The sequence below is a fragment of the Mandrillus leucophaeus genome, unplaced genomic scaffold (genome assembly GCF_000951045.1).
Source record: "Mandrillus leucophaeus isolate KB7577 unplaced genomic scaffold, Mleu.le_1.0 Scaffold1454, whole genome shotgun sequence".
Taxonomy (NCBI): domain Eukaryota; kingdom Metazoa; phylum Chordata; class Mammalia; order Primates; family Cercopithecidae; genus Mandrillus; species Mandrillus leucophaeus.
In genome coordinates, this window is record NW_012101426.1 from 324,835 (window position 1) to 348,400 (window position 23,566).

Below are 23,566 nucleotides of genomic sequence, written 5' to 3' on the forward strand. Positions count from 1 at the left end.
AAATGAAATTGGCTTAGAGAGCATAATTTATTTTTTTGTGAAAATTACAGTGAATTTCAATAATCTCCAGGCTTTTATTAAAATATAATATCATTTTAATGATTTTAAAATTTGCTAGAGATTGACCTACTCTTCACAACATCATGGAATTTATGGGGGAAGAAAATTCCCCTTTTGAAAATCAGCCACTTCCCCATGCTCTGTGAATTTCCCAAGAGACCAAACAGGATTCTGTAATCTCATCTTTTGGCACTAAATATACATCAAATGTGTTCTTAAGGTTTCAATTTTTATGTAAGCTAGGCTCTGTTTTCTTTCATTCATTTCAGATGTTACTTCCCTCTTTTGGATGCTAATTATCTCTGACTCTCCCTTTTGTAGTTTAAATAACAAACTGTCCTTGATAGAAAGAAGAAAAACAATAAAACTGCTATTGGGCATATTTGTCTTGTTATCTCTTAAAAGAATCAATTCATGTATACTATCCCTTATTCTTTTTTTTTTATTATTATTATCATACTTTAAGTTCTAGGGTACATGTGCATAGCGTGCAGGTTTGTTTCATATGTATACTTGTGCCATGTTGGTGTGCTGCACCCATTAACCCGTCAGCACCCATCAACTCGTCATTTACATCAGGTATAACTCCCAGTGCAATCCCTCCCCACTCTCCCCTCCCCACAATAGGCCCCGGTGTGTGATGTTCCCCTTCCCAAGTCCAAGTGATCTCATTGTTCAGTTCCACCTATGAGTGAAAACATGTGGTGTTTGGTTTTCTGTTCTTGTGATAGTTTGCTAAGAATGATGGTTTCCAGCTGCATCCATGTCCCTACAAAGGACACAAACTCATCCTTTTTTATGGCTGCATAGTATTCCATGGTGTATATGTGCCACATTTTCTTAATCCAGTCTGTCACTGATGGACATTTGGGTTGATTCCAAGTCTTTGCTATTGTGAATAGTGCTGCAATGAACATATGTGTGCATGTGTCTTTATAGCAGCATGATTTATAATCCTTTGGGTATATACCCAGTAATGGGATGGCTGGGTCATATGGTATTTCTAGTTCTAGATCCTTGAGGAATCGCCATACTGTTTTCCACAATGGTTGAACTAGTTTACAATCCCACCAACAGTGTAAAAGTGTTCCTATTTCTCCACATCCTCTCCAGCACCTGTTGTTTCCTGATTTTTTAAAGATTGCTATTCTAACTGGTGTGAGATGGTATCTCATTGTGGTTTTGATTTGCATTTATCTGATGGCCAGTGATGACGAGCATTTTTTCATGTGTCTGTTGGCTGTATGCATCTCTTCTTTTGAGAAATGTCTGTTCATATCCTTTGCCCACTTTGTGATGGGGTTGTTTGTTATTTTCTTGTAAATTTGTTTGAGTTCTTTGTAGGTTCTGGATATTAGCCCTTTGTCAGATGAGTAGATTTTCAGATTCCTGCCTTTAAGCAGCCATTAATGCCTGGACTTGCTCTTAGGTTTCAGTTCGGGATTCAGCTTTCCTGAGTTTGCCCTTGGGCTCCCTGTACCCACAGATCCTTAGAGGGACAACAGGCGTGAGCCATTTCTGCTATCCTCACCCAGAGATTGCCAGGCACACAGGAGACAGTGGTTCCCCAGACCAGGTCTCTCACTGCCCCTCCTGTTACAGCGGGGGGTCACCAGTTCCACTGGCTGTGCTCCATGAAGAAAGAGCTACCTTCTAAATCTGCATCCCCATGGATGTCACCCGGTGACCCTGATTGACTTCCCTTGGGGGCTCTTCTTCCCTGGAATTAGCTGTGACCACAAATACAGTCTGAGTTATCTTTGACATCTTTCCAGTCCCTGAAACCTAAGAGTTCTTAACCAGAAGTGTGTAACCCCTATTGCCTATGATTGTGCTTTAACAGACCTGTGAATCTCCAGAAATTCTTTGAAAAATGTGGTAGTTATGTATGTGAAGAGAATTCTTAGTTTAATTCAAATTCTTTTTTTTTAAATGAAGGTATTCAAATTCAAATTCGTAAAGGGTTTCAAAATCAAAACAACATTAATAAAAAATTCTAAAAGCATGTTTTTAAGGCTTTCTAACCATTTCATCTAAGTTTTAACTCAGTTTTTGAGATATACTCTCCTAAAATTCAAAAAATAATTTTATAGCAAAGTTTATTTTACTCGAACTAGAGGGAGACATGACAACACTATCCATTCAATTGGATCAATAAACTGAAATCAAATTGTGTTCTTAGAGCTGGGTACACACACATATAGATCTTTATACACAAGTCCATAAATTTCTAGTTAAATATAATAAACATATGTCTACTATAAGCATGCTTTATAGCTTAGGATATTACATCTTCTAAAGAGTAAAATAATTCTAAAGAGTAACAATAATGGCTAAAATTAATTTAATGAGTACTTTGTACCAGTCATTGTCCATGATATTTGCATAAACTATTTAATTTAATCTTTATAGCAAAAGACATGAAGTTTTATAGAGAAAAAACTGAGCATTAGACAGAATAATTAGTATTACCAAAGCCACAGAATTGGCATTAGTGAGTAGTAATATCAATGTTCCCCCAAAAGTTTGTCTGTCTGTCTTGTTTCTCTCTCTCTCAATCTCTCTCTCCCTCTCTCTCTTAATCTCTCTTTCCCTCTCTCTCTTAATCTCTCTTTCCCTCTCTCTCTTAATCTTTCTCCCTCTATCTCTCTTTCTCTCTCTCTCTTATCTACCTACTTCCATCCATCCACCCATCCACCTACACATTCATCTAGTAGTAGTACATATTTGTTTAAGTAAAACTCTGTCTCTAATTAGACGTTTTGAATAATTCTAGGCCACTTATATAAATACAAACTGTAAATATCATTTTATTTGCAATCTTCTTAAATAAAAGCAAGTTGTTTTATCTTTTAAAATAGCCTTGAATTATAATAAATTAGTATGATAATTATTTTCCCTACTAAGTATCTCTTATGTAGTTAGCCTGTATATAAGCACACATGCATGACACATAAGAAGACGTATATATCCTGATACCAAGTAGATATAATTTTGAGGCCACTAGCAATGATCCTGACTAGTATGCATAAATCAGAAATTCATAAAATGACTTTTCTCCATTTGCTATTTTTTCATCTGAGAAAAAAAGTGATAGAAATTAGACAAAACATTTTCAAACTACTAATATTATAGGAGAGGAGAAAAAAACGCCAGACAGCTTACTGAGAGAACCTCCACAAATGCAATCTCCCAGCTAACTGGATTATGTATTTGAGCCCCTGATTAATGTCAAAGTGAGAATAATAGAGAATCCATTTCCAGCTGCACAAGTTTGTCAAACAGCTTGAGGGTCTGTCTGAGACAGGGCAGAGCTGTCTTCATCACGACCAGGTCAGCCCTTCCTTCCTCCACAGGGCATTCATCATCCTACTCAGGCTTGTTTGCTCCGTGTCCCTTGCAGAAGCAACATAATTGCTTCAAAAGAGAGGAAATCATGAAGTCGACAGCAGGTTCAAAGCCATCCTGAGGGTTTTCTTTTTCAGAAAACAAACCGTAATTCTGCAGCAGCGTTTCTCATCACATACCCGAAAAGTGACAGCAGGAGGGCCGTGGCTGCCAAGTTTTCGCGGAAAGTAAAAGCTGTTAACTGGAAGGCGACAATAACAGCAACACACAGGCAGACGGAAACCAAGTAAAAGAGCTGAGAAAATAAAAAGAAATAAAGGAGAGCTGTTACATCAGATGGTCATATTGATTATCATATACTTATCCTGAAGTTTCCTTTCAACTTCACAAATATATTTCCTATTTTGCACATTAGGGGTTCTGTAGCCATGGAATTAGTCCTGGAAAGTCACTTATTATAACCTGAGTTGTATCCCCCCAAAATTCATATGTTGAACCCCCAGTATTTCGAGATGTGACTGTATTTGGAGACAGGGCTTTAAACAAGTGATTAAGGTAAAATGAAGTCAATTGGGTGAGCCCTCATCCAACATGACTGGTGTCCCTAGAAGAGATCAGGATGTAGTCACTCACAGAGGGCTGACCATGTGAGGACACAGGGAGAGGATGGCTGTCTACAAGCCAAGGAGAGAAGCCTCAGAAGAAACCAACCCTGCCAACACCTTGATCTCAGACTTCTAGCCTCCAGGACGACGAGAGAATCAAGTTTCCCTGGTGAAGGCACCCAGCCTGTGGTATTTTGTTATGACAGCCTGAGGAGACTACTACTGTCATGCATACCCATCTCCTTTGAGGAGGGTCAAGGAATCCAATCAGCTTTCAGGAAACACAGCCTCCTCCCACACATGTAGAACCAAGGACAGACTCCTCACACTACCTCTCTATCCAGCCTCACCTTAAGGTGCTCCCCACAGGCCAACAAGAGTCATGGCTTTCTTTGGGGCTGTCACACAACTGGCTCCTTCTTCTCTTAGAGCCTCAAGTTGCAGAGCTCTTCCTGCATGTCATCCATGGGGAGGGCCCCTTCTTACCTCACAGATCTCAGCTTAAGTTTCACTGTCTTGTTTGACCTCCACATTTGAAGTCATTCTCCATCCCGTCATTCTCTTTCATTCTGTCAATAGACCCAGTCATGGGCCAACTGTATCTTGTGCATTTATTTATTTGTTTGTTTACTTGCTTGTTTTCTGCTTCCTCTCATGAAAATCTCTTTGAGGGGAGCAATCTTCTCTGTTTTATGCATGGTTTTATGCCCAACACCGTTTGTGGGGCTGTGATAGAATAACATAGACCAAGTGTCTTATAAACCACACAACTTTATTACTCACAGTTCTGGAGGGTGGAAAGACCAGAATCAAGATGTTGGCAGATTCAGTGTCTGGCAAAGGCTGGTTTCCTGGTTCAAACTGTGACTTCTCACTGTGTTCTCACACAGAACTCTCTGAGGCCTTTTTTACAAGGGCACTAATCCCATTCAGGAGGGCTCCACCCTCAGAACCTAATTACCTCTCCAAGATCCCACCTCCAAATACCATCACACTGGGGTGATCAACATATGAAATTTGGGGGGACATAATCATTTAGTCCATAGCAACCTTGTACACACCTTGACCCACAACAGATCCTCAAAAATTTTATTAAATCAATGATTGAATAGAATAAGCAGAGAATGATTGGATGAAGATGGAAACCATCCAAACAAGAAGCAAAGAACCTTCTCTGTCCTTAATCCCCAAGGTCAAACATCACAGAGTAAAGAAAAGCCAGACTGACTGGGAGGCATAAAGAGATAATAAACTAAGGATGCAGAAAGGAAGCAAGATCCTGGGGTTTTGGAGACTTGGAAAGCCCCATGGTGTCCTATAAGCATGGCCCCCTGTGTGTTGTGATTCTCTCTTGCCACACCCTTCTTCCCTGTTCCCTGGGAAAGTTGTGGCCCTTAGACACTGTTAAATGACAGATGGAAGAGAGTCAAGTAGCCAGCAGCAGTGTGTAGCATTGTGAACAAAACTGGACCAGGAGACAGAGGCTGGCACTGAGAAGCCATCTCTGTACCAACTAGAAGTAAAACCTCGTACAAGTCACTTCCACTTACCTGCCTTTAAGTGTCCCTCAGTAAATATAAGGATTTAAAGACCCATAATTTGTCAATCTTGGTTAAGATTCATAAATCACCTTGAGTACCTAGTAAAACACAGACCTCCAAGTCCCCCTAGTCCTATTGAATAGAATCTTGAAGGATAGGCCCTTGGGAATCCTTATTGTTACCAAATGTCCCAGGTGATATCTATCACCAGGCAGGTTCAGGGAAACTTCTGATTAAATTAAATGAACTCCTGAAATGTTCGGTAACTTAGGTGTGATCCCTATAAAGTGTACTTTCAAAACAAAACAAAACAAAACAAAAATCCAAGTTACACCATCAAAAGGAAATAAATTAGCTAAATTCTAAGCCAGCTCAAAGAAATAAACCTTACAGGAAAGCAACATGTTAATATGTGGAATTTTGTGCAGAGTGTAGCACAGCTCGGACAGCACCTGGTGTGTGGAAGGTGCTCAGTAAATGGTAGCCCTCCAGCCTTCCACTGACTTACATATGACTTTCTGTATCACAGGATGAATCATATGTATGAGGGCAAGGACATCAATTTCCTACAAAATAAAGACAGCTCCACCAGATAACAATAACAGTAGATATTGACCACTAAGAACAACTTATCATATAAGATGCATTTTTTTTTAGTTAGGATAAATGTCCTGAAGAATAGGGAACACCTAGACAAAGCATCCATTATTGTCCCTAAGGACTAGAGACGCTGATCTGGAGGGTTTCCACTGGGGAACTGAGTGCATTCCAGAAATGCTAGTAATACCTGCCATACCTATTAGGCAATGAGGCACAGGTCTCACAGAAGCGGGTGTTAGGCATGCAGATGAAAGATCATTTCTAGTGATTTTTATCATCTCACCTACTACCCCGTTGAGAAAAGCATAGTAAAGGTGATTATCTCCTCATCTCCTCAGGAAGAAACTTTGCATCTTTGTGAAGTTCTATAATTTCCAAGTTCTCCAGCCTGAAGCTTGTCAGTCTTCCCATTAGGAACCAATTCTATGGTGATCAGTAAAGGTAACTTAATCTGAAATGCTCTTATCAATAACATGACCCCTTTTTGTGGACACTCCGAGGCAGCCAGGGCCCCACACTCCCCTCCATCCCTCCATACACACACACGACTTAGATCACTATTGTGGAAGCACACAAAATCTCATTCCCAAATCATACCATGTCATATAGGAAGTTTGTGAACCAGTACATTCTGTAGCCAAGGCCACTTATGTGCTGCAACCTTTTGGCTCCAATCACTCTGTCCCTCACCACGGAGCTGCCGACGGATGCAGACAGGATGGAGAATCCCAGCACGATGCAGAGGGCCACTCCACACTGACGGATGCTCTCCAGGCTGCGGGCAGAACAGAGCAGCTCTCAGGCTCCAGACGAAGAACACAAGCCTTCTTTGCTAATAACAATCAGCAATGATGACAGCAGTGAAAACTGCTAATTAAAAATTCATAATCAGCCAGGCATGTTGACTAAGGGCATGGATTCCCTCATTAAGTCCCCTCAGCCACCTTTTGAGACATGGATGACTAAGCTCAGTTTACAGAAGACATAACTGAGGAGCACAGTTTGAGGGCATTTCAGAGCTTTCTTGTGTCAAAATCTGCTCTTCACCATTGAGCCTGACTCCCAATTAAGATGAAAGATATCCTCTGAGCAGCATCCGGGTAAGCTGTGACCTTTTCCCACACGGGGACTGCTTTGCAATGCAGTAGCATCTGCCAGAGAGGAGCCTTCACTACAGCTCCACACTGTACTACTGGCCCATCTCTGAATTTAGTCACATGAAATGCCAAAGAGATTTTGCAATAGATTGAGGTGCTTTGTAATAATATACACTGTACATTTTCTTAGTAATGGTTTTACCTGGAGCACTACTACTTTCACTCAAGTCAATTGCTGCCTCCTCTCAACCCCTCCCTTCTTTAGGAACAATCAGACCACAGATGGTCTTTCAGGAGGCCGACACGATGGAACTCCTCAGCACAAGTCATCTGCTGTGCCATGCCTTCTGCTCCATTGTGTCGCACTCTACAACAGACGTCAGCTAGCCTACTCTTGGAATTCTGGAAGGTGTCAGACACTGTTAAAGCTAGAATCCTGAAAATCATTATGGGAATGTGAGGACAAGCTGCAACCCAACCCATGCTTCCTGCCAGTTCCTGCCAGATTAACAACTTGAGCAGAGAATGCCCATTAAGCAGATTTGCATTCTCCAACTTAATTTGGTAGGTATTTTAAATTATTTTAAAGTATTTTTAAATACCTATTTTTATTATTGACTTTTAATTAACAGTTTGTCAACCATATCACAGAGAAGGGAAATGGGGGAGAAAGAGAGAAGACAGGTGGAAGTGTGCTACCCTTTACAAAGACAGTGAGAACTGGCACAGAATTCTGTACCTGAAGAGCTCTGGCCTTATCCCCGCCCATGTCTCCATCTGGATCTTGAGGAAAATCTTGCATGAGAAATATTCAAGGAGGCATTACTATGTTGACCTACATGAATACAATGTTTGTGATTTTAACCCCAAAAACTCTTTGGAAGGTGTACAGCCACATAAGCTTCTGGTAAATCATTCCCTTAGAATAATTTCTGCTTAGAAGTACAGTTGCATGACATAATCATCTGTTTTAAGCTCAGTCAATGCACCGCCTCTCTTAATAGTCATTTTTCTCACACTTTGCAAAGAAATGCTCAAGTCCTGTGGGCATTTCTTACTAACTCTATAAGCCATCTCTTGGGGCAAATACAAAAGAGAGACCAAAGTCATCCCTAAGTAACCCACAGATTTTCTTCCATAGTCAGAGTGACACACCCCTCAGCATTCCGTCAACTCACATCCTGTCCTCATTCAGCAAGGCCCCTCCATATGGGTGGCTGTAGAGTGTTATTCCTGTGAAAGACAAATTGAAAAGTAAGCCTTCAGCCTGCTCATGGTGAATCGCGGCTCATCTACAGGCTACGCAGATTCCCTGTGCCATCACGATGTATCCTGCTTGCTTTGCCCATGCCCCGGCCGATTAGCAGAAAAGAATGGCAAATGGCACTGTGAAATTCAGCAAATATGTGCTGGGATTTCTGTCACTGATGTTGTTGTCAAACATAACCAGTATGACTTGTTCATGCTTTACATGACAGGCACTGTGTTTACAGGTTCTCACATTTTATTGTCTAATCCTCATAAGTATCCATAGCCTATGTTTGCAGAGAGGAAACTTACTCAGGCTAAGTAACAATACGCAAATAAGACTATTTCATATGTATCAGATCAATATTCACTTCTAGATGAAGCCAGGTCTAGATAGATAGAAAACTGAACTGTTCCATTGAACCAATTTTGGTTTAGGAGTTGTTTGTTTTGTTTCACTTTGCTTGCTTTCTTGGGCTTGTGCATGTGTGTGATGCCAGCAGCCAAAATGAAGAAATTGCCATCAGCTTATCAATTAAAAGGATTTTATTATAAGAGCTGTTTATAATATCACCGAGTGGGATAGTGCTTCCCTAGAGAATTCTAGTCAATATTGTGTTAAGAAGAATTCCATAAATAAAATCGGTTCGTGTTTTATCTTGGACATTGTGGACTGTGAGAGTAATCAGGTTTCCTTTTCCTAATTGGTTGTGTCAGTGATTGGAGTCAAATGTGTGGCTTGTATGTGGAGGCCATTACCAAAGGCACAAATCCTTGCTCCATTTCATTTTGCCAGTCCTAGATTTTGCTTATTTTTCTTTTGGCTCACCTTTAATTTACCTTATCATCTGTATTTTAATTTATCCTATCACCTGCATTTTAATTTATCTTATCATTGGTATTTTGCATTGCCTTATGAGAGCATATTAAATTCTTACTGAAACATCATGGGGTATAAGTAAACATACATAAAAGGTACAGAGTTGGAACAGGCTACAGTGCTCCAAAATTCCAACAGTTTTGCCACCAAGCATCTGGACTTCTGTCCCTTTGCCACCTGCTCTTCTCCCCAGCTATGCCAGCCTTTTTTTCCTTCCACTGGGGACTCAGCTACACACTAAGGCAAGTTCTGGCTCATAGAAGCAACAACAGTAGGAGCTATTGGTTCAGCAAATCCACTGTACAGTTTTCCAGAATAATTTTTTTGATTATAAATTAATACTGCCCAGATATTCCGGTCCAGGCTCACAGTGTGTGTGCCTGACACCTGCTGCATCGTCTGCTGGATCCTGGACTTACCACATTCATCATGAACTGAATTATGGTCTTGAACCCTCACCTGTCTGGACCAGTAACACCCACCAGTCTTTCTCCTATGTGTCTTTCTTTCACCAAGCTTGACTTCTAGCCTACTTCTCATGGGGCCCACCAGTCCTGTCCTTCCTAGCTAAAGTGTTGACTCACAGGCAGCTTCTCACTTCATGTGCAGCCCAATGTCAACCAACCTTGTCAGGGGGTTGGAAAAAGTCAAGTGACATTAGATAGTGTTTATAAAGTATCAGATCCTGCCAAAGTATGGCCCGTGCCCCACTGGTGCTGTGGATGGTGGAAGCATATTTGCAATGTTGTGTGCTCTTCCAGATTCTACAAAAGAATGAGAACATTCTAGATTAAGAGGATCCTGAGAAATGTGGTTAGCTAAGTACATGTCTTGGAATTACATTATTTGAGGAACACAGTAGAATACTGAAATTGTTTAACCTAAATACACACACACACATACACACACACACACACTCTGGGGCAAATATCCCCATCATCTTCCCAGTCACCCAGGCTCAGAAAACACTAAGTCCTCCCATCTCCCTGCTCTTCTTAACCCCACACGTCCAAGAAGTTGCCGAGTCCTGTTACTTTCACCTGAACTCCATCCTCGCTGTGCCAGGCCTCACTCACAAACATGTGCATGCCTGCTCAGCTCGCTTCTCCACACACTCATGAATCCCCTCACCCAGAAAGTCTAGAGAACTTCCAGAAAGAAATAGAAAAATAGAGCCCATATTCTTTACCTAGACACAGATCTCCTTTAAAGTTAAATCCAATCTTTGTATTCTCCCACTGCTCCCATTTGAGAAGCTGGATTGTTATCGTTTCCCCAAACTCTATGGCTGCAGGCATGCGTCATCATTTCCTTATGCTTCCTGTCCAGCCCTGCTGACACCCAACTCCTGCCTCATGTCTGTCCAACGCTGAATTAAATTTCCTTTGTTTTCAATTATTATTGCTTTCATTTTGTTCGTTTTGTTTCCAGCTGTATTCAAGTATAATTGATAAATAAAAATTGCGTACATTTAAGGTGTACAATGTAATGTTTTGATATATGTATACATTACAAAATTATTATCACAATTTTTATCCTGCTGGTGGGAATGTAAATTAGTACAGCCATTACAGAAAACAGTATGGGGTGTCTCAAAAAATTAAAAATAGGTCTACCATACGCTCTAGCAAACCCATTTCTGGATATATGTCAAAAAATAAAGTAAAATAAAATACTATCTTGAAGGGATATCTGCAGGCCCATGTTCATTGCAGCATTATTCACAACAGCCAAGATATGAAAATAACCGGTGTCCCTTGATAAATGAATGGATACAGAAAATATAAGATAGACAGATATTCATGCACATAATGGAACATTACTCAGCTTCAAAAGAGAAGGAAATTCTGTCTTTGAGACAACATGAATGAACATGAAGGACATTATGTTAAGTGAAATAAGCCAGTCAAAGAAAGGCAAACACTGCAAAATCTCATTTATATGTAGAACTTTTAAAAATCAAATTCACAGAAAGGGAGAGCAGAAGGCTGTCACCAGGGGCCAGGGAAAGAGGCAATGGGGAGATGTTAGTCAAAGGATACAAAATTCCAGACATAAGATAAAGGCTGGGCATGGTAGCTCACACCTGTAATCTCAGCCCTTTGGGAGGCCAAGGAAGGAAGATTGCTTAAGCCCAGGAGTTTGAGGCCAGCCTGGACAACATGGAGATCCCCCATTTCTACCAAACAAATTGTTTTACTTATCAGGGCATGGTGGCATGCAATTGTCGTCCCAGCTACTTGAAAGGCTGAGGTGGGAGGACTGCTTGAGCCCAGGATTTTGAGGCTGTGGTAAACCATGACTGGACCACTGCATTCCAGCCTGGCCAACAGAGTGAGACCTCATCTCTCTCAAAAAATAAATACACACATAAGTAAATATATAAATAAGTTCTGGAAACCAGATGTATAGCATGGCAACTATAGTTAATAACGTTTTGCATACTAAAACATTTGCTGAGAAATTAGATCTTAGTTATCCTCACCATGCACAAAAAGAGGATTAATTAAATTTTCAGGAGTATGAAAATGTAAAGGAGGTAAATGAAAGGTAAAAAGGAGGAGAGGGAAATCTCAAACTCTAAGTCCTTTCATACTTGTGAGCAGAAAGAAAGGGTTAGTAGCCAGAAATACACAAAAATTAGCCTGTAGCCATGTACTGTATGTTGTTTAGGACATTAGACTGTTTGTATAAATTCTGATAGAGCAACTATGTCACATCAGAAATATTATGCCTGTTTACAGAAGCAGTATCTGCAGCACAAATATTTAGGAAATCTTCCTATAGACTAACAGCTGTGACACAGCTGAGATTCAGACCTTGGTCTGCAGACACTACAATCATTTCCCTGCCAGCATATCATACATCTTTCTTCAGCACACATGTCTGGTTTTCCGAAGACTATAGCCATACAGTGGGAAAGATACAAGGCTGGAGGCTGAAGGCCTCTGTTCTGTTCATTCTGCAGTGAAAAGCTGCCAAAAGAACACTGCTGTTTCTGTGGGGAGCTCAATAATAAAATGTTAAAATACCAAGGTTGGATCTTTATTTGATCAAGTGGCATAAATACTTTTCCTTACCTTAAACCATGACAGTCATTGCTGAAAGATTAAAAACAGTGCTCTCATATTTGCTTTCTGTATCCTAGTTCCTCTGCTATGAATTTATTGCCCTTCATTTTAGCACATTTCCTGGATTTGTGTCATTCTTTTAGGGTTTTAATCTAGGAGGCGAGAGTACATCTGGTCTCCCATCTCGCTGGTGAAATGATTGACTGCTCCTGTAGTTAGTAATTCCCCAATGTGCCAGATCTTCTGCTGGATGTTTTCATAATACATTTTCTCATTCAGTAATCTGATGGTGAAATTGTGTTAAGGAAGCTAGTATACTATGCACAGTTCTTTGTAAGTCAGCTTCAGCATTTTAGAACGGTAAATTATTATAGGAAAATGAAATCCCATGAAGTGGTCTAGCTTGGACAGGCCCTTGTGTTCCAGAAGCAGAAACAGAATCAGAGGAATGTAGTGACTTTTCCTGGAGTCTGGAACGTGCTCCTGACACAGGCAGAACCCACGTGTCTGGAGTCCCAGGTCTGTGCCTCTTTCTTCAAATCACCTACTAACATACAGAGCACTGATAATCCTGCCTGTACAATGAGCCGCAATGGATCCCAATGACAGCATAACATAGAAATGAAAACCTCAACTATGACAGCAGAATAGAGCAGCTGATAAATTTCACATAAAGAACTTCAGGAGAGAGCCCACTGATGGCAGCCATCCTGCCTTCTCTTCCAATTTTTTGCACATAGCTATAATCCTCCATGACCTCTGTCTCCGCCTAGGTCTCAGAAGTAAAAAACCACTGGTGCAAATACCAGAACCCCCCAAACTACAGTGGCTGCCTCTCCCTTCCTAGGTCCCTTACTCATAAATAATTCAGAGGGGCCACAGATTTTCAATTTGGCACTGGCTTTAGAGTCCTATAATTTACATGATTGTCACAGAGTAAATATTTAAAGACACTCTGTTGAAGAACACAGTGATCTACAGTTCCTCTCACAGGGCCCTCTAGGGAATCCTCATGGCCTTGGAATGGGGCCTTTCTGCTCAGGACTCAGAGCTCCTGGACAATTCCTAAGCACTTTGGGCTTAACATTCCCATGTTTTCACTCTGAAATTAAAAAGTATCTTTCAAAGCTAAGACACAGAGAATGAGTGGGCCTTAGACCACAGTGCTTAGGAAAAAACTGTCATCAAGTAAGTAGAGAAAACCCTGGACCTGCTGTCAGTCTTGAGTTCACTCCCTACCTCCCTCCACTGGACATTGACCACCACCTTTTATAAGGCAACAGCCTGCCCCTGTCAGGCCAAGGGTTAAAGAATGTTCTGACTTTGGTATGATCTTGGTGGTGAAAACCAGGGCACTGGACAGTAATTGAGTTTCACCAAGGGTCAAATAGAGATTTGATTCCTCTTCCTTCACAGAACTGAGAATTCATTCAACATGCATCTTTTCCCTGCCCATTATGCCACAGCAGTTTGATGGGAGGGACAAGTAGGCCCTCCCTGAGAAAGCACAGTGTGGTGGGGGTACTACAGCCCATTCACAGGACTATGTCCTGTATAAAGTCACTTAGGATGTTGGGTGCACCAGGGTGGGAGGAGCACCAGGGTGGGAGGAAGTCGGGGAGCTTTCTAAGGAAGGGTAGATTCCAGATGCACAGGATACCTCAGCACAAGACTGGAGTGCAAGGAAAGTGCAATCCTGCAGGGCTGCCCTGGAGCTTCAGTGGGAAGACTGGAGGGGTGGCAGAGAGGTGCAGGGTGAAACCCATGTAATGTTTTGGTTTAGGAACACTGGGAGAACTTTTCATTTTTATATTGCGATTTAGCTTGTCAATCACTACATTAGATGTTTTTAGAATCATAGTCATTCTTTGAAACCAGCTGCATAGAATTAAACATATATAAAAATCAAGCTTGGCGTAAACCCGGGAGGCGGAGCTTGCAGTGAGCTGAGTTCGGCCACTGCACTCCACCCTGGGCAACAGAGTGAGACTCCGTCTCAAAAAAAAAAAAAAAATCAAGCTAATATATCTTTAAATTGGTGCTAAAAAGATTTTACTCTTATTTTTCAAAAAGGAAGACAGACTTGGAGATATTTAAATAAATAACAGGTACTTTCTCAAAAATAAGAGTAATGAATAAAGAAAGAACAAACAAGACACAGGTGGAAGCTTACTCTCCTACTTAAGGATCCTTGGTTGTCCTAGATTCCTGAGCAAAAAGCAGCAGGTAGGAGCAATTGCAACTGCATGGGCTCACCCTCACACTACCCTGCACCTTCCCATGATACCCCTTGTTCTTTAAAACAGTAAAATGTTAGAAAGCAGAGCTCTCTTCATGCATCCAAAGAAAGAGAGGATAGCTATGCCCTGTCTCATAAAGAGGAATCCCACCAGACGTGATGGAGCCTACTGTAAAGGAAGTGTAGCCGAGGGTTGGTGAGTGGGTGCAGGTAAGGAAACGGAGGCATAAGCATACTCCACTAACTTATCTGAGGTCAAGCATAATTGGTGCCAGAGTGAGAACTACAACCCCGATTTTCTGGATACCAGTATAATCAATTTCCTATGAGACTAGGAAAATCATTTATAGTCTTTGATATCCTTGCTATAAAAAACACGTTATTGCAATGGACAATCTCTGTAATTGGGTTGTTGATTTCACTGTATGTTGAGCACTCAGTACTCTAGTTAGATAAAAATTGTACTGTAATAGAATCTTGAGACAATGATGTTGGTAAAAGGTACAAGGTTCCTAAGTAAAAGGGGCATAGTTTCAACACCAGAATTGAGTAGAAGAAGTTCACTCAAGTCTTTACGACATTACTTCACAAGTTTTCAGAAATGACGTTTCAAAATGTACATGTTGAGTACACTTGAATAATTTTTCTTTGTTTGCTTGTTCTTATCATTTATATTCTGGCTTTTCTTTCCAGGAATTGGCCCACAGTAATGTATGAATGTACAAAATTAGTTTTCTCATTTAGTGTTCTCATTATGGCTACATCTGTTATGGTTTCCAGACTCTGTTTATTTGTCTTTGGTAAAAATGCACATCTGTGTTTTTGTTGAATATCCATTATGATAGCAAGATACTTAACATGTCTCCAATTCAAGTACTCACTTTTGGGTTCATTACTCCTATAAAATGTATGTCTTTAGAAGTATCAATGCCCAGATGTCTGTAAGCATCTACATCAAAAGGAAAAAATTTGTCTTACCATCAGTATATGTGGAAAGTTTATGTTGTTTTAATTGATTCACTATGAGATATCACTGAAATATGGAAGGGTAAAAAGTTAATTCAATCTAACAAACTATTAAAAGAAATATATGAGCTCTTCTGACTACATGGCATTTTGATGACTTTCTCTCTCTCTTCCTCATCAATCTATCCTGAAAAAAATGTATTTTTCTCAACACTAAGATTAATTATTACTCTTATGAGTAATAGATGCCAATTGTAGAAGGGTTTTAAATTTTAAAATAGGGTGAAGAATAAAATTAAAATAACTTATAATTCTATCCAAAACCAATCAGAAATAATCACTGTTTGCATTTGAATCTTAATTATTTCTGTTGAGAATTTTCTCTACATGTAACTATTATTATTAAGTTTTATATTACATATCTTCAGTTTAATGGATAATTCTTGATCTTCCATTAATTTTTTACCACACGCATACAAACCTTTGCATAATCTACGTCCTTCACTACAACCGGTGCTCACCCAAGTTCTTTTCTTCCTTGTGTGCATTCAATATTTTTCATGATCTTCATTTCAGTTAATATCTCAAGTAGCTATCTCCTGGTATTCTTTTTAATGAACAATATGTCTACAATATATTTTTGAGCCATATTCTACATGAGCATATCTCTGTGGCCCATGTGCTTTACAGGAAACATCTTCACTAGGTGCAGAATGTGGGGAGTATAGCTTTTTCTTTCCATATTCCATAGGTGCTATTCTATTATTCTCGCATTTGAGGTTGTGGTTAATATGCCAGAGATATTCCCTCTAGATGGAGCAGCCCCAGTTCTGCCAGGTCCTCATTTTTCCAATGAAAAACTGCTGGACATAACACAACAAATAGAAATAGGAAGATTCTGGGATGCAAACAAGATGGTGGTGCCCTGATACTGTAAGACTTCAACAATACAACAATAAATACCCTGGCTTCCTTATCACCTCACATACATCCTGAACAAGGCATTGCCCAAATCTCCAAATTGAAACTCAACAAGTACAAATAAGAAAGACTCCCACAAATAAAAAAACCAAAGGACCCGGAAAAGAGTGGTCTAACAAAAGAACTACTCTTTAGCAATATCTGCCTTACTCTAGGCAAACACCACCAGCAAAACTGTCCCCACCCTCTCAGGTTTCAGCAGGGCCCTTTGGGTAGTGAATCTTCCACTCCCCACCTGACAGAGACAAGGGGCACAATGGTTTTCTCGCTGGGATCCTGAGACAAGTTGAGTCTCCATCCCTCCTGGTAGCAATGAGACTTCACAAAGCAGAGTGAGACAGGGCTAGCTGCCACTCTACTTCTCATGTCACGAGGGACCAGTGAAGAACTGAGCCTCCACATCTACCTGGCAGCAATGAGACTGAACCCAGAAGTGCAGAATATGGCTACTCAGTACCCTGGTTCCACCACTGCCCTGACCCCAGTGTCAGCAGGACCCAGACGGATGCCAAGCATCCATTCCCATCTGGCTTCGATCAGATGAGACTAAAGAATACTTTCAAAGTGAGCTAGCTGGTACTTCACTAACTGTCTCCAGCATCATCAGGGCCCAGTGGGGAGCAGACTCTACTCCTTCCTCACTTAGAGGCAATGAGACAGCATGAGTCAATGCCTCATTTACCATAAATGTATCAGTGAGGCTGGTGGGCAATCTGATCCCACTCATCTGCACAAAAGCAGTGTAAGTCAGTTCTCTACCTTTGCCTAGTCAGGGTGGTGTCATCGGGCCCACAGGGGATCAAAACATACACATCTAGGTGGCTCTCATACGATTCCTCAACAGAAGGGTTGCCTGCTAGGAAAAGGCATCCAGAGTCACATACTACAGTTTCCAAAATGTCTAGGATATAACTGAAAATAATCCTTCACAACAAGAGCCAGAATATTACCAGTTGAGAAAGATAATAAACAGATGGTAATGTCAAAATGAACTGAATGTCAGAATTATCTGACAATGTGTATCATAAAGATGCTTCAAAAAGTAATGCTGAATTTTCCTTAAATATGAAAAACAAATTAAAATCTCACTAGAAAATATAAATGATTTAAAAACAAATGAAAATTCTAAAACTAAAATATACAATGACAGAAATTAAAAACCCACTGGATATGCTCCACAGTTGAGTGCAGCTAAACAAATAGAGACTCCATGGACTCGAGTTGAAAACATAAAACTTATCCAATTTAAATAACATAGAGAAATAAACTTTTTTTAAAATGAGACTCAGGAAAGAGACCTGTGGAAAAACAATACAAGAGCTAATAATCTCATTACCCGATCTCAGAGAAAAAGGAAAGAGTGAGTGGGGCTGAAAAAGTGTTCAAAGACATAACAGCTGAAAACTTCCCAAGTTTGGCAAAAAAAAAACAAAAAGCAAACAAACAAAAAAAAAACCTAAAAATCCAAGAGCTAAGTAAATCCCAAACAGGATAAAACCAAAGAAAGCCACACCAAGATACATTATAATTAAATTTCTAGAAACTAATAAGTCAACAACAAAAAAAATTCTTTAAAGCAGTCACAAAGAGAGAGGGAAGAAAATACCAACTAGAGTAATAGTTGGATTTCTAATTTGAAACCATGGAGGCCAAAAAGAGGTAGCACATTTTTTAAGTGCTGAGCTTTTCTTTAATTGTCAACCACGAATTCTATATTCAGTGAAAATATCTTTCAAGAATCAAGGTGAAATAAAGATTGCATCCATTGAAAAAAACAAGCAAATTTGTCATTAGCAAACCTACTCTTAAAGAATAGCAAAAGAAGTTACTTAAACACAAAGGAAATCATAACAGGAAAAGGCTTAGAACTTCCAAAAGGAAAGATGAACATCAAGATGTATTAAAAATAGCAGCATACATAATAGACTATCGTTCACCTCATGAGTTTCCTAAGTCACATTTGGTGACTTAACTAAAAATTAGAACACCATCTGATGTGGTGCTCGATGTATAGGAAATACTTAAGACAATAATATTTTAAAGGTAAACAGGGTAAAAGGACCTAAATTGAAGTAAGCTTTCTACACGTCACCCAAGATAGTAAATAACAATATCAGTAGACTGTGATAAGTCATACATATGTATTTTAACACCTAGAAGAACCACTAAGAAAACTAAATCAATGTATATACTTAAAAATACTATAAATAAACTATGATAGAATCCTGAAAAAAAAATACTCAAGTAACTCATGGAAAGCAAGAAAAGAGAAATAGGAAACATAAAACAAATGATGGTGTCAAACTTACACCCAAATATATAAGCAATTACCTTAAATGTAAATGATTCCCAAACACCAATTAAAAGGCAGAGATAGGAAGCTCAGTTTAAAAAATACGACCCAACAATATACGCTCTACACAAAACTCACTTTACACAATGAGATAGGTTGGAAAAAAAATAATGGAAAAGATATAGCATGTAAACATTAACCAAAAGAATAAGAGAAGGAGCGACTACGTTAATATCAGATAAAATAGATCTCACAGCAACTACATTTACTAGTGACAAAGAGGAACACTACATATATGCAAAGGATTAATCTACCAGGAAAATATAATCATCCCAAATGATAAAAGGCTCAATCCACCAGAAATATGTGACTATGCCATATGTCTGTAAGGTACCAATGTGAGGTACACATTTGACGTGTACCTCAGAGCTTCAAAATACATGAAGTAAAAACTGATGGAACTGAACAAAGAAACAAAGCCACAATTTGGAGACTTTACTACTGGCCTCTCAGCAAATGATATGTGTCAGTGATGATCTTCAGCGAAGATTCAGTAATCTTTAATGATCAGGGAAGATACGGAAGAACAAAACCACATAATCAACCAACAGGATCTAATTGACATATAACATACATTTCTAACAACGAGTAGAATACTTTTTTCTTAATCACCCATGGAAGCTTCAAGATAAACAATATCCTGACCATAAAATGAACTTCAACCAATTTAAAATAATTGAAATAATGCAGAGTATGGTCACTGACCATGATAAATCAAACCAGAAATCAGTAACAGAAAGACCACAGGAAAATCTCAAAAACTTAGAATTTAAATAACATGTGTCTAAACAATCCCTGAGTCAAAGATGAAATCTCAAAGGAAATTATAAAAAATGTCAGAGGCCAGTCTTATTTTCATTCCTTTGAAACTAATGTGCTTTGACTCGTTGCTTTGTAAAAACTTTTTTCTTTATCCTTGAACTTTAGAAAATTCACCAAATTTGTCCATCAATCATTGCTACTGCCATAATACCTAATTCACAAATTTTGATAGAATCATGACAAACTCTTCCAATCCATTGGTACTGAATTATTTTGTTGTTTTGTTTTGTGTTTGATTCATTTTCTTCTTACATCATTGCTTCTTTCTTTGTGATTCATCTGCTTTTTTTCTATACTGACTCCTCTAGCTTTTCCCCTCTGATCAGTTTTACTGTGTCACCTTTTCCCTGTGTGTTCTTAGAGAATACTGCATGTTTGTTCTTTAAGTCAATAATTCTAAATGAAGGAGAGAGGTTTGTAATCAATCAATAATGTTATTCACTGTATCCAACGAAAATTCATATTTCTGTCTTCATCTAAGTTAGCTCCTTTTTTGTAACACACTGCAGCTCCGCCTGGCATTTTCTTCTTATCTTTTATCCTCTCTTTCATAGAGTTCACACATTTTCCTCTATTTATGCAGATATAAACACACCATGAGATGCTCCCCATGAAAACACCCTCTCAATATATGCAATGTCCTCCTCTCTGTGGTTGGGGGATCAGTCCTTGTTCCACGCTGGGTTTGGTAACTGGCTTTGCTGTCCTTTTGTTTCTTACTTCTTCTTGATTCCAGCAAGGGCAAGCTAGTACTGATGCTTTTCATTGCTCAGAATCCTCCCTTACCAGGGTGCCCCTTTACCTTCACTTGGGTACCACCAGATCTTCTCTCTAAATATCTCCAAAGCTCTCAAGGGCATGTTGAAAGTTATGGATGCCAGCCAATTACCAACAGCCAATGCGGTTCATTCAGTAGGTCTATTACAGATCAGAGATTTTCCCCTGTTCTCATGCTCATACTCTCTGTTATGATTTGGAGATTTTAGCAGGTTTCTCATTTCATCAAAAGCAAAGCAGGAAAAACTACCATGCATGTCATTCACTGCTCCCAGGTTCATTTCATCTCTGTCCCATCATCCTAGCATGCAACATGCACCACCCTTCTCCTTCCCCTCTGGGGTTTGCAGCATACTAATGAGTTGTGGCCCTCCAGGGGATTACAAAAGAGATATATAAATGTGGAGAAAAGAAAGACAAGAGCTCTTTCTTGTTCTAATACAGAACAGTCCTCCCCTGACACCCAGTAGCCAGGTATCTATCAGGTTCCTTCCTAGCAGTGAGAAGGTGAGTGTGGATATCTCTAAACTGACTACTAACTTATACTTCTGTCTGTTTTCCCGCTTCAATGGTCAAAATATGGATCAGCTGGGAAGTTTATCAGTTTAACCCAGTGGTTCTCAGACTTGGTTAAAATTAGAATCACCCAAAAACATTTAAAATGTCTGCTGTCAAAGACTTACTCCAAATCAACCAAATCAGAATCTTTTTGAGTGAGCGACAGAAATAAGTATTTTTTAAACGCTTAAGTGATTCCAATGAGTAGACAGTTTAATGACCATGGATCTAGCTTGTCCATGACATTGCTGAGGTTAATTCCTCTCACACGGTGGCACGTCATTACTAGCACTCCAAGGTTTGGATGAAATTTCAATAAGTAGTTGGAGAAGTTTAACCTTTACAACTGCTATCATCACCACCCACAACCACCCCCAATAACACAAAATAAAATAATACCTATCCCCTTTCATTTTTACTCTATCAGAGGAAGATACCTTCTTATCTACTTAAGCACTATCTATTTAATCTTCTGTTTTCACTTATTCTGTTAATCTTATTAAAAGAAATTTCCTCTTAGGTTCATTATGTCTTTATTTAACATTTTAATTTAATAAAATTATGCCAACTTAAAAGGTCCTAGTAATGAAAGAAGCAAGTACATATTTTGCTGCATATTTATCTTTATTTTAGAAGGTAATTATCATAATGTAATGTACTATAGTAACCCTAAAATGTAGTGCAAAAGCAAATTCACGTAAATAACATATTTATTAAATATCTATGAATAAAGACTTTAGAAAACACAAACATCAGTAGTATAAACACCTTCCAAGAAGTGTTTACATTCTTATTAACAAAGGAATGTAAACAAATAATGATAACGTGAAGTATCAACTGCTCTAATGACTGTCTTAGTCTATTTTCTTTTGCTATAATACAATACCTGAGAATGGGTTATTTATTTATTTATTGAGACCGTCGCTCATGCTGGAGTACAGTGATGTTAGCTCACTGCAACCTCCGTCTCCCGGATTCAAGCAATTCTCCTGCCTCAGCCTCCCAAGTAGCTGGGATTACAGGTGTCCACCAACACACCCGGCTAATTTCTTTTTATTTTTAGTAGAGACAGGGTTTCCCCATGTTGGCCAGACTGGTCTCGAACTCCTGACTTCAGGTGATACACCTGCCTCAGCCAACCAAAGTTCTGGGGTTACAAGAATGAGCCACCATGCCCAGCTATGAGACTGGGTAATTTATAAAGGAAAAATGTTGTTTTTCACAGTCTGGAGTCTGGGAACTCCAAGGGCATGGCACCAGCAATAAGTAGCCCACTCCTGAGACACCGGCATTAAGTCATTCATGACAGTGGAGCCCTCATGACCCAAGCACCTCCCAAAGGCCCCTCCTCCCAACACTGTTACACTGGGGACCAAGTTTCCAACACATAGACTTTTGGGAGACACATTCAAAATACAGCAATGACCTAACACAGTGTCTGGGAAATATCTGTCATTATATGAATGCTTGCTAAAAATAAATATATGGTTGAATTTCATAAGCAAATAACTATGGGAGAAGAAAGAAAAGCCACTAATTCATCCTGCAAGGGTGGTGAGTATTCCAGCAGAGCTGATGTCTGAGATGGGCCTAGAAAGTTGAGCAGGAATGCTTAAGGTGATGCAGGAGAAGACAGGCAGTCTCAGCAGAGGCAATGCAGCTACCAGGCTCACAGGGATGGCAGGGCAGTGATGCAAAGGCCAGCCACACAGAGGGGAAAGTGAGGGGCCGTAAGGGAGAGACGAGGCTGAGATGATAGGTCAGGAGCAGCTAGCACATGCCAATTTAGAAGTGTGATCTTTATCATGAACACACATGTGAGGCATTAAAAGTCTTGAATATTGGGCAAGAAGGACGAGGTTTACAATTTTAGAAATACTTTTCCCAGAGAAATAGCAACATCTTGATTGTGCCTTTATTGCTGAATCAATATAAGTGGAATCTTGACAAAAACGCTTTCAGAAGAGTGCAATCAGAATAGGAAGATGCGCAGACATAGACTATCATCAGAAAGTTACACAAGGTCATCTGCGGTGGGCACATAGAATTGGATTTGTGTTTTGTTTTTGTATTTTTAGTATTTCACCCCAGTTGGACATTGCTGGGAAAAGTTAAAAGAAAGTGAGTGGGCAAGTCATGTAAATATAAGGGAGAGAAAATTCCAGAAAAGGGAACTGTGATGTGAAATGGGAGAACAGGTGGCATACTTAGGAGAAAGCAAGGAGTCAGGTGTGGCTAGAGTTGAAATTTCAGCAAGGTTGTGATTAAGTGGTTTGAGATGAAGCAGGAGAGGCTGCAGGGCCCAGACCAGGGAGGACCTGCAGGTCATAGGTAGGAACTGTTTCTTTCTTTTAAGAGCTATAGGAAGCCAGAGGGGATGCTGTAATCTGACAGACACATTCCATGGGTGATGGTGGGCA

The 23,566-nt window shown here is 39.7% G+C and overlaps 1 protein-coding gene across 2 annotated transcripts in view; it reads right to left on the bottom strand.

Annotated features, from left to right (window-relative positions):
• The window catches only part of LOC105535388 (ATP-binding cassette sub-family A member 13-like), a 231,519-nt gene that overhangs the window by 135,475 nt on the left and 72,478 nt on the right, over window positions 1-23,566 (bottom strand). For both annotated transcript variants that reach the window (XM_011974456.1, XM_011974457.1), the window contains 3 exons: window positions 8,430-8,484; window positions 6,752-6,929; window positions 3,588-3,703 (listed from right to left, as the gene is read on the bottom strand). In XM_011974456.1, coding sequence (XP_011829846.1) covers window positions 3,588-3,703; window positions 6,752-6,929; window positions 8,430-8,484 — 349 coding nt within the window. The remainder of the gene's footprint in view (window positions 1-3,587; window positions 3,704-6,751; window positions 6,930-8,429; window positions 8,485-23,566) is intronic.